The sequence below is a fragment of the Eulemur rufifrons genome, chromosome 2, assembly GCF_041146395.1.
Source record: "Eulemur rufifrons isolate Redbay chromosome 2, OSU_ERuf_1, whole genome shotgun sequence".
Lineage (NCBI taxonomy): Eukaryota > Metazoa > Chordata > Mammalia > Primates > Lemuridae > Eulemur > Eulemur rufifrons.
The window spans coordinates 3,935,223-3,946,177 of record NC_090984.1 but is presented as its reverse complement, the minus strand read 5'-3'; the positions used below and the strand labels follow the sequence as shown (position 1 = coordinate 3,946,177).

The window sequence follows — 10,955 nt, the reverse complement described above, 5'->3', positions numbered from 1 at the left end:
GAATCGAGGTTCGGCTCGGGCGGGGACGAGAAGCAGCGCTCGGGCGCTTGAGGACGGCGGCCCGCGCGGGCGGGCGCGGCCTTTGTCTCCTCCTCCCGCGCGCTCAGCCGCCGCACCCGCCCCATGAGCCCGCGGCCCCCCGGTGCCCGGGCCGCTCGCAGCCCCTGACCTGACCTGTCCTCGCCATGTCCGAGGCCGCCTCCGGCTCCGGGGGCACGTCCCTGGAGGGCGAGCGTGGCAAGAGGCCCCCGCCGGAGGGCGAGCCTGCGGCCCCGGCGTCCGGAGTTCTGGGTATGTGTGCGGCTGCTGGACCAGACCGGGTGCAGGTGCCTGGGTGCCCGCGTCGGCTGGATGGGGAGGAGGATTGGGGTCAAACCTCCCTGGCTTGGTGTCCCGCGGAGGGGCCGCCTCCTCCCGGCACTGCGGCTGCGGCCCGGGTGGGGCTGGGACAGTGCAGCGGGCCGGGGTCCCGGCGCGGAGACGTGGACACGCCCCTCTGAGAGCCCCAGCCTGAGGCTGCGCCCCGACACCCCGGGGCTGTGGGATCGTGGCGGGGCAGGGATGTGTTTGAGAGCCTCGAGGAGGATACAGAATCATACGGTCCTGTGTTCAAATCCCAGCTCGACTGTGACCTTGGGCGGGTGACGCTCTGGGCCTCAGTTTCCCCACCTGTGCAATGGGGGTAAGAACCGCACCCAGTTCCTGGGGCTGCTGTAGGGACGCGCTGTCATAACGTGGTGAAGTGGTCGGGGCTGCTAGTGAGCGCCCTATCGATTGTGGTTTCGGAGGCGAAGCTGGGCCTCCAGAATGAGTAAGATTCGCAAGAGAGGATCTGGGGGGGGGGTGGCTTTCCTGGAGGGGGGCTTGGCTGGTGCAAGGACGCGGAGGGAGGAAAACGAGCCAAGGCCAGTGTTCTCAGGGCCTTGAATGCCAGGCAGAATGCTGAGGAGCCCTGGTGGGGGCTGGAGGAACCAAAGCTGGAGGCTGGGGTCCAGTCCCAGGGCGGCCTGACCAGGGCCTGCCACGCCGTCCCCCAGATAAGCTTTTCGGGAAGCGGCTCCTGCAGGCGGGTCGCTACCTGGTGTCCCACAAGGCATGGATGAAGACGGTGCCTACAGAGAACTGCGACGTGCTGATGACCTTCCCAGGTACCCACGCCCGCGCGCCCGGTGCCCAGATGCGGCTCTCCTGAGCTCGGCTTCCCAGAGCGGGAATATGCAGGAGGCCTTGGGCCCCCCGCGTGGCCAGAGCCATCGGTCCCTGTGCCCCTTGGCAGACACAACGGATGACCACACACTGCTATGGCTGCTGAACCACATCCGCGTGGGCATCCCCGAGCTCATCGTGCAAGTCCGCCACCACCGTCACACGCGAGCCTACGCCTTCTTCGTCACCGCCACGTACGAGAGGCGAGTGTCCCGCCTGTCTCCTGTCGCGGAGCCTGCCACTCAGTCCCCACTCTTCCTGGTGTCGCCCTGCCTATGGCTCAGGGGGTCACCGGGGGCACCGCGCTCAGCTCCAACGGCCAGCCAGGGCCTGCCCTTGAGCCCGCCTCCCACACCCTCCCCGCAGCCTGCTCCGAGGGGCCGACGAGCTGGGCCTGCGCAAGGCCGTCAAGGCCGAGTTCGGTGGGGGCACCCGCGGCTTCTCCTGTGATGAGGACTTCATCTACGAGAACGTGGAGAGCGAGCTGCGCTTCTTCACCTCCCAGGTAAGCCTGGAGGCCGTGGCCCGCGCACACCCGGGTGTGCTGGCCCCTAGGTCACGCCCTGTCGCCCCCCCAGGAACGTCAGAGCATCATCCGCTTCTGGCTGCAGAACCTGCGTGCCAAGCAGGGCGAAGCACTCCACAACGTGCGCTTCCTGGAGGACCAGCCAATCAGTGAGCAAGGCGGGGCCGGCGCTCCAATCACAGGCAGAAAGTTGGGTGGGGCTCTTAGAGGACAACCTATCGGAGCAGGAGGGTGGGGCCTATGGCCAACCAGTCAAGGGTTGACAAAGAGTTGGGCAACCAATGGGCTGAAGGGGCGTGGCCTTAGCATAAGGGTGGGGCTTATCTGGGGGAGGCGGGTCCCACCCAGGCTCTTTTCTGGGTCTGGGATGTGGCAGCAGCAGGGACCATGGACAGCGCTCCACATACTGTGCGGTGAAGCCCTGGGCCTTGGTTTCCCTTCCGGAAAACTGAGCCGCTGCAAGTTCACTTTCTGATGCCAACTTTGTACCATTCCCCAGACGTTTGGGGCCACAAACTGAGGCCAAACAGCTTTATTTAAAAACATAGTTTCCCATTCGGACCCCACCCTACTGATTCCTTCCTTGCCCGCCCCTAAACCTCCCAAATTCTAAAGGAGAATCGGCTGTTCCAGCCACGCAGAACTCCTTCCCTGGGAAGAGCCTCTGCATTTAAGAGCAGGCAAAAAGCTGTGACTTGGGTTTCAGACAAAGGGGGCTGGTCAGTCTGGGCTCAGGGTGGAGGAGCTGAGGTCACCTGTGCTCGTCCCCCTACAGTCCCCGAGCTGGTGGCCCGTGGGATCATCCAGCAGGTGTTCCCGGTCCACGAGCAGCGTATCCTGAACCGCCTTATGAAGTCATGGGTGCAGGCCGTGTGTGAAAACCAGCCTCTAGGTGCGGCCTGGGGTGCGGGATTGTGGGGGAGCCCAGCAGGCAGACAGGGGGTGACTGGGACACACCTCTGTTCCCTGGCAGATGACATCTGTGACTACTTTGGTGTGAAGATTGCCATGTACTTCGCCTGGCTGGGCTTCTACACGTCGGCGATGGTGTACCCAGCTGTCTTTGGCTCCGTCCTGTACACGTTCACGGAGGCCGATCAGGTACCAGGTGGGGGCCAGGCAGGGACTAGGGGACCCAAAGTCACCCTCCTCCCTGGGCTGGCCTGGCCAACAGCTCAACTGTCCTCCACCACCCACAGACAAGCCGGGACGTGTCCTGTGTGGTCTTCGCTCTTTTCAATGTGATCTGGTCAACGCTGTTCTTAGAGGAATGGAAGCGGAGGGGTGCCGAGCTAGCCTACAAGTGGGGGACACTGGACTCGCCCGGGGAAGCCGTGGAGGAGCCACGCCCCCAGTTCAGGGTCAGTCGGGGGCTGAGTTCAAGGTCATGGAAAATTTGGGAAAGGAGAGAGGGTGCACGTGGAGGGCACTGCAGGAGCTGTGAAATAGGTTGGGGTGCACAAAGAGGGTGTGCTCTGCGTGGGGGGTTGGACACTGCAACTGAGGGACTTGGAAGGGTGCCCTAGGTGGGCGCAGGGAGAGAGCAAAGGCGTGGCAGGACACTGAGTTCTTACGATCAGGAAGCACGTGTGGGGCAGAGGTGGCCCCTCTGGTCTCACGCTGGGCCGGGCCTCTGCCCACCATCAGGGGGTGCGACGCATCAGCCCTGTGACACGAGCTGAGGAGTTCTACTACCCGCCCTGGAAGCGGCTGCTCTTCCAGCTGCTCGTCAGCCTCCCACTGTGCCTGGCAAGCCTTGTCTGTGTCTTCCTGCTCATGCTTGGCTGCTTCCAGCTGCAGGTGACCCCCGATTCCCCCAACCCTGCCTTGACCCAACTGGGCGACTACCTACCCAGCTCCATCTCGAGCTGAGCCCGGCCAGCAGGGTGAGCCCCGAACTCGCGACCCCCCTGCTTCGCAGGAGCTGGTGCTCAGTGTAAAGGGGCTGCCCCGCCTGGCCCGCTTCCTGCCCAAGGTGGTGCTGGCCCTGCTCGTCAGCGTGAGTGCCGAGGGCTACAAGAAGCTCGCTGTCTGGCTCAATGATATGGGTACGCCCTGCCCGGGGGAGGAGGGTCCCCACCACCCTTTGGGATCCCCGCTGCCCTGGGGGATCGGGCCGCCCACTTACTGTCCACCTCGGGCCCTAGAGAACTACCGGCTGGAGAGCGCCTATGAAAAACACCTCATCATCAAGGTTGTCCTGGTGAGTCGTGGTTAGCAGGCAGGCCAGGGACAGCAGCGGGGCGTGGGTCTGTGTGGGGCACACGGAGGGCTGCTGGGAAGTGGGGGCTCCAGGGTGAAGGCCGCCTGCCTATTTCCTTCAGTTCCAGTTTGTCAACTCCTACCTGAGCCTCTTCTACATCGGCTTCTACCTCAAGGACATGGAGCGCCTGAAAGAGGTGAGATCCCGCCCCCACGGCGGCCAGCGGGGGCCAGAGCGGGCTCAAGGGGTCCAAGGGCTCTCCAGCCCCTCCCCTCCCTCCTCCATCCTTCTCTCCTCTCTGTCGTCATCCGTGCGTCCTCTCTCTGCCTGTCACCCCCCCCATCTGTCCGTCCACCTGTCCGTCGGTCCCTCCACAGCTCCTGCTCGTCCTGTCCCTGTCCCAGAGCCTCGAGCGGCAGCTGCGGGCAGTGCTGGTCCCGCTCGCGGCCCTGCGGTTCCGCCTGCTCCTCCTCTCCCTCCGGGGCCTCCTTCTCGCGGCCCGGGCCAAAGTATGGGCAGGGGGCGAGCCTCTGGGGCCTGGCGGGGAGGGCAGCCTGGCTGTGCGGGGGGCGAGGAAGCCCAGCTGAGGCGCATGCGCGGAGGGGATCCCGGCTCAGCCAACCCGGTGCAGGTGGCTGGGGGTCCCGCCTCGCCCTCCCCGGGACGGCTGGGGCGCTGTGGCCCGCCAGGCTGCGGTGCGGGCAGCCGTGAACGGTGGCTGAGCCCTGGTGTCCGGGCATGTCCGCAGGGGCAGAGTTACGAATCGGGTCCAGTGTGTGTGTCTGGGCGCAGGGCTCCCCGACGGTGCCCCGTGCTGGTGCCCAGAGCCCCGCCTGCCCCGCCTGCCCCGCCTGCCCCGCCTGCCCCCCATGCTCCTCTCTCCGCCCCTCCTGCCCCCAGATGCTGGCCACACTGCTGATCACCCGCCAGTTCCTCCAGAACGTGCGAGAGGTCCTGCAGCCGCACTTGTACCGGCGGCTGAGCCGCGGCGAGCTGGGCGCGCGCGCCGTCTGGGAGCTGGCCCGCGCCCTGCTTGGCCTGCTGAGCCCATGGCGCCCCGATCCCCGCCGCCTAGAGCCCCAGGCTGAGGAGGGTGGTGGCAGCGGCGCTGGGGCGGGGCGCAGGTGTCTCAGCGGGGGCTGCGGGGCACCCGAGGAGGAGGAGGAGGCGGCCACGGTGGAGAGGCGGCTGGCAGGGGAAGGCGGGGAGACGGGGGACGGGGCTCGGGGCAGGAAGGAAGAGGAAGAGGAGGAGGAGGAAGAAGAAGACGACGAGGAAGAGGAGCAGGAGGAAGAGGAGGGCGAGGAAGGTGGCCTCCTAGACTGCGGGCTCCGGCTCAAGAAGGTCAGCTTCGCCGAGCGGGGTGCCGGGCGGCGCCGGCCTGGCCCAAGCTCGGAGGCCCTCTTGGAGGAGGGGAGTCCCACCATGGTGGAGAAGGGGCTGGAGCCCAGTGTGTTCACGCTGGCCGAGGAAGACGACGAGGCGGAGGGGGCTCCCAGCAGCCCTGAGCGGGAGCCCCCAGCCATCCTGCTCCGCCGGGCAGGAGGTGAGGGCCGAGACCAGGGACCTGACGGTGGCCCGGACCCGGAGCCCAGCTCCAGCGGCGACTCCACCGGGAGGCAAAGGCGGCAGAACCGGTCGTCTTGGATTGACCCTCCCGAGGAGGAACACTCGCCCCAGCTCACGCAGGCAGAGCTGGAGAGCTGTATGAAGAAGTATGAGGTGAGGAGGGGGCAGCGCACGGTCCGAGGGTGGAGGTGGTGGGAGGGGGTGAATACGGGCCCCAGCGCTGTTGTGGTGCTGCAGGAGGGGGAGGCCCGGCCGGATGGAGGCCTCCGGACCGACTGAGGAGGGGGAGCCACCCTGGGTGCCCACGGGATTGTCTGAGGGAGCCAGGCTGGGTGGAAGGTGGTCCGAGGGAGGAGGCGTGCGGGTCTGACACTTGCCTGCCTGCAGGACACGTTCCAGGACTATCAGGAGATGTTTGTGCAGTTCGGCTACGTGGTTCTCTTCTCATCTGCCTTCCCCCTGGCCGCGCTGTGCGCCCTGGTCAACAACCTCATTGAGATTCGCAGTGACGCCTTCAAGCTGTGCACGGGGCTACAGCGGCCCTTCGGCCAGCGCGTGGAGAGCATCGGCCAGTGGCAGGTGGGAGGGAGGCTGAGGTCTCTGAGCCACGGCCAGGAGGGAGCCAGGGCGCAGCAGGGAGGGGCTGGGGACTCGGGGAGGCCAGCCAAATCCTGCCTGAGCCCCCCTGCCGCCCTGCAGAAGGTGATGGAGGCCATGGGTGTCCTGGCGATCGTGGTCAACTGCTACCTAATCAGCCAGTGTGGACAGCTGCAGCGCCTGTTGCCCTGGCTGAGCCCAGAAGCAGCCATCGTGTCCGTGGTGGTGCTCGAGGTGCGGCTGGGGGCTGGGCCCCGGGAAGCCGGGAGGCAGGAGCGCAATCCCAGAGCCTGCAGCCACCTCTCTGCCATCCCCACAGCACTTTGCTCTGCTCCTCAAGTACCTCATCCATGTGGCCATCCCCGACATCCCAGGCTGGGTGGCCGAGGAGATGGCCAAGCTGGAATACCAGCGCCGCGAGGCCTTCAAGGTACGTGGGCCTGGGCCGGGCTCGCCTTCCTCATTCTCTCGGTGGGGCTTCTCTAGTGACAGATCTCGGCTCTCAGATCTCAGCCACCGGCTCCTTAGCAGGAGGGCACACACAGATGGCACAGAGGCAGGTGTGACCATTAATGCTCACAATGGCCTGATCGCTCCCAGCGTCCCAGTGGCATCCAGGATCAGGCTGGCCCTCAAGAACATTCTGTCATCTGCCAGCTCCCCTGACAGCATCCCCACTGGGAGCTGGGGACATGATGGATCCTTCTAGAAGCCCAGTGTCTTCCGAATTCTTCAGAAAATGGTAGAATGGGCCAAGGAGCTCCCAGCTTCCTTGCTGGTGGCAATGCTCTGTATGGGCACTGTCCGTGTAGCCCTAGCTACAGCCAGTGAGTGAGCACGTTGTAATTGCGGCTGGTGCGACTGAGAAACTGAATTTTTTTTTTTTTTTTTTTTTTTTTTTTTTTGAGACAGAGTCTCACTCTGTTGCCCGGGCTAGAGTGAGTGCCGTGGCGTCAGCCTAGCTCACAGCAACCTCAAACTCCTGGGCTCAAGCGATCCTCCTGTCTCAGCCTCCCGAGTAGCTGGGACTACAGGCATGCGCCACCATGCCGGGCTAATTTTTTCTATATATATTTTTAGCTGTCCATATAATTTCTTTCTATTTTTAGTAGAGATGGGGTCTCGCTCTTGCTCAGGCTGGTCTCGAACTCCTGAGCTCAAACGATCCGCCCACCTCGGCCTCCCAGAGTGCTAGGATTACAGGCGTGAGCCACCGCGCCCGGCCTGAATTTTTATTTTATAGAATCTTAATGATTTTGTTTGTTTGTTTGTTTGTTCTGAGACAGAGTCTCACTCTGTCACCCTGGGTAGAGTGCTGTGGCATCATCGTAGCTCACAGCAACCTCAAATTCCTGGCCTCAAGTGATCCTCCCACCTCTGCCTCCCCCCACCTCTGCCTCCCGAGTAGCTGGCACTATAGCCACCCACGACCATGCCTGGCTAATTTTTCTATTTTTAGTAGAGACAGGTCTCACTTTTGCTCAGGCTGGTCTTGAACTCCTGGGCTCAAGCAATCCTCCCACCTCAGCCTCCCAGAGTGTTGGGATTACAGGCGTGAGCCACCAGGCCCGGCCACGAATCTTAATGAATTTAAATTTACATTGACAAGGTCTCGCATGGCTGGCTATTGGCTACCAGGTTGGACCGTGGGGACGCTAGTCGGCTCTGGTCAGGGCTCTGTCTGGCACACGGCGGGCCGAGGACAGAGTTGGTGGCCAGTGAATATTTGTCTTATTCTTAATTCCCAGAAAGCACTGGCATGGGTCCCGGGATTCAGTTGGTGCCCAATAAGTGTTTGGATCTCTTTGCCCCTTCCTCCCAGAGCCCCAGCGTGGGTCCAGGGATTCCTCTGGTGCCAATGAGCATTTTAATCTCTCCCCACTTCCCCAGAGAGCCCTATCATGGGCCCAGGGACGCAGTAGGCATCCAATAAGTATTTGGATCTCCCCCCACTTCTGCGGCCAGCCGGGCTTGCGGCTGGTGCGGCTAAGGCCCCTCTTCGCAGTCCCGTAACGCCTGGCTCTACCTGCAGAGACACGAGCGCCAGGCCCAGCACCGCTACCAGCAGCAGCAGCGGCGGCGACGCGAGGAAGAGGAGCGCCAGCGCCACGCAGAGCACCACGCCCGGCGGGAACGCGACGCCAGTGGCCGGGAGGAGGCGAGGGCTGAGGGCCCCGGGCCGGACCCCGCTGCCTCGGAGAAGGCCTCTGCCAAGGCCAAGGGCGGCGGGGCGGGCGGCCACGGGCCCGAGAGGCCCAAGCGCCCGGGGTCCCTGCTGGCGCCCAACAACGTCATGAAGCTGAAGCAGATCATCCCGCTCCAGGGCAAGTTTCTGTCTTCAGGGGCCGCGTCCTCGCTGGCTGCTGCAGGCGCCAGCGCCGCCCCGCGGCCGTCTCCCGCCCAGTCGCCCACCGGCAGCGACACACGCCTGCCAGCCTTCCTCAGCTTCAAGTTCCTCAAGTCTCCCGAGACCCGGCGGGACTCTGAGCGCAGCCACTCGCCACCCAAGGCCTTCCACGCCGGCAAGCTCTTCCCCTTTGGCGGGGCCCGGGCTGAGGCCGGGTCCAACGGGGCGGGCGGGCAGGCCCGGCCAGACGGGACCCCCAGCGGTGGTGGCAGCCGGGCCCAGAGGAGTGGGCCAGTGGACGAGGCCGCGGCTGAGGAGCTGGAAGCCCCCCGGCCTGAAGAAGAAGGCTCAGGTCACAAGCTTTAACTCGGGGGTGGGGACGCCGGCCGGCTCTAGGGCTGGGGGTGGGTGTCAGGCATGGGGAGAGGGGCTGAAGGGGGCCAGGTCTCTGGTACCGGAGGGGATCTGGGCCCATGCAGTACATGGATCCTCTCAGTCAAAGCCTATTCCATATCTTAGGGCCCTGTGACAGCCTGGAGCCCTGTGCCTGACCCTGTCATGCCCAGGGAGGGACAGCAAAGCCCCCTGTCCTAGTACCCCTCCCAGGGCATCCCCACCAAGCTCCGGTGCCAGGAGAGATGAGGGAGGCCCCATCAGCACCTGGCTCACCCGCTCCTGCCCCCACAGGCCCCCACACTCAGCTCACTCTGGGGGGACTTGGACCCCCAGGCCTCTATGCAAACCCCTGCCCTGCCACCCAGCTGTCCAGGGAGGCCTTCCTGGAGGTGGGGTGCTGGGACTGCACACCAGGGAGCTCGGGGCATTCAGCCACAGGCTGCACCCACATGTGTGCTGAGCAGAGGCCCGGGCCTCACTGCCCTGGGACCGCTGTCCCTGCCACACCTCACCCACCCCAGCCCCAGGGAGCCTGAGAGGTGGCAGCAGTGCAAGGAGATAGGTCAGAAGCCAGAGGAACCTCCTCAAATGTCCTCTCCCCCAGGACTGGGCAGGCCCGTGCCCAGAGGCAGGGCTTGCACCCAGAGACGCCCACCCTGTCTCTGACCAGAAGCAATAAGGCCCTTCATGTGCCTGGAAGCCCGGGAGGGAGCGTGGGCAGGGTCGCCAGCCTGGTAGGGTCCGGCGGGGGCGGCATCTCCCCGGAACGGCCCCTCTCGCCTCCGCAGGGACAGCACTGGCCCCCGTGGGCGCCCCTGCCCTCCGCACCTGCCGCAGCCGGAGCCCGGCGCCGCCGCCGCCACCAATGCTGCTGCCCCGGCCCCCGACGCCGCCCGCCGGCTGCTGGCAATGGGACGGGCCGTGGGGCTGCGGGGGCGAGGGCACCGCCCTCCGCCAGGCCCCAGCCACCGAGTGCCCGCCCTGTGCCCTGGCCGGGGCCCCGCCTGCCCTTCAGCCCCTGCCAGGTGACACCAGCTTCTACAGCCTCCTGCCCCAGCCACTGCCGGCCACCTCGGAACCCCCCGAGGCCCCGGCGCCCAGCCCCAGCCCCAGCCCCAGCCCCCAGGCCGTGTGCTGGCCCAGCGGCTGGCATTAGCTCTGCCTGCCCGCCCTGCCTTCTCTTCTCATATGCAATATCAGCCCTTCACACGGGGGCCGGCCCAGAAAATGCAAAATGCGCTTTGGCCGCCAACAGCCCCCAGGATTGGCCGGCACCCCCCCCATCTGCCGTTTTCCTTTCCACCAGTATGGGGGAGCCAAAAGGAAACCCATAAACCCAACAGAAAACACACACACACAGAATAGGCGATTATTTATTTGTTTTTAATTTATTTTGTCATATTTTTGTAAAACGGCAGAAATGCAATAAAAAGTATATTTCAACAGTGCCTGAGGTCAGAGCAGTGGGAGGGAGTGTGGGGGGCCCGGGTGGGCACCCCTCCGGTCCTGGCACAGGCCAGCTTGACCCTTGGGGGCCTCCTTCCAAGAACTGGGTCTCGGGGCCACAGATGGAAAACTCCAGGCTGCACCGCCTCTGAGACGGCCCAGATTCCGGGGCTCAGTGCCACCCTGGCTTCAGCCACCTAAGCAAAGGAAGAAATCTCAAAGTGCTAAAAAGCTTCAGCAATTTAGGCATAGGGCTTGTGTCCCAAACAGACCTCAGCCTCAAACAGGGACGGGGGTTGGTTCGTTAAGAGGCAGCACTTTCTGGAATGCCAACGGGGGTGCCAGGAACAGCAGGAGGAACTTGGGATGTGAACATCAGAAGGCACCTGGCACCCGAGGCCACCATGGTCCCAGAGTTGCAATATTGAGAAGATGGCACATTCGGGGGTCCCCACAACAGAAACAGGGTGGTGTTGGGGAGCAGCTGAAATGTCCCACTATGGGACGGATGTCAGACCCAAGTCACTGGGACGTTCCGCTGTGCGGCTCAGGAACGGGAACATGGTCTCTCAGACCCTCATGTCCGTCTGGAAGGAGAGGACAAACGTGTCCATATGCGAAGGCTGAGGGCGCGGAGCCCGGCGTGGCCGCACCACAGGGCTAGG

General features: G+C 64.5%; 1 protein-coding gene across 1 annotated transcript; it reads left to right on the top strand.

Annotated features, from left to right (window-relative positions):
- On the top strand, window positions 1-10,292 carry ANO8 (anoctamin 8). Its single transcript, XM_069493646.1, has 18 exons — window positions 1-291; window positions 1,038-1,148; window positions 1,277-1,409; window positions 1,573-1,711; window positions 1,785-1,881; window positions 2,508-2,624; window positions 2,706-2,833; window positions 2,932-3,093; window positions 3,380-3,532; window positions 3,654-3,780; window positions 3,880-3,935; window positions 4,057-4,131; window positions 4,836-5,657; window positions 5,892-6,083; window positions 6,204-6,335; window positions 6,421-6,531; window positions 8,134-8,800; window positions 9,633-10,292. The coding sequence occupies exons 1-18, from the start codon at window positions 186-188 to the stop codon at window positions 9,998-10,000; spliced, it is 3,696 nt and encodes a 1,231-aa protein (XP_069349747.1). The 5' UTR covers window positions 1-185; the 3' UTR covers window positions 10,001-10,292.
- The last annotated feature ends 663 nt before the right edge of the window (window positions 10,293-10,955 follow it).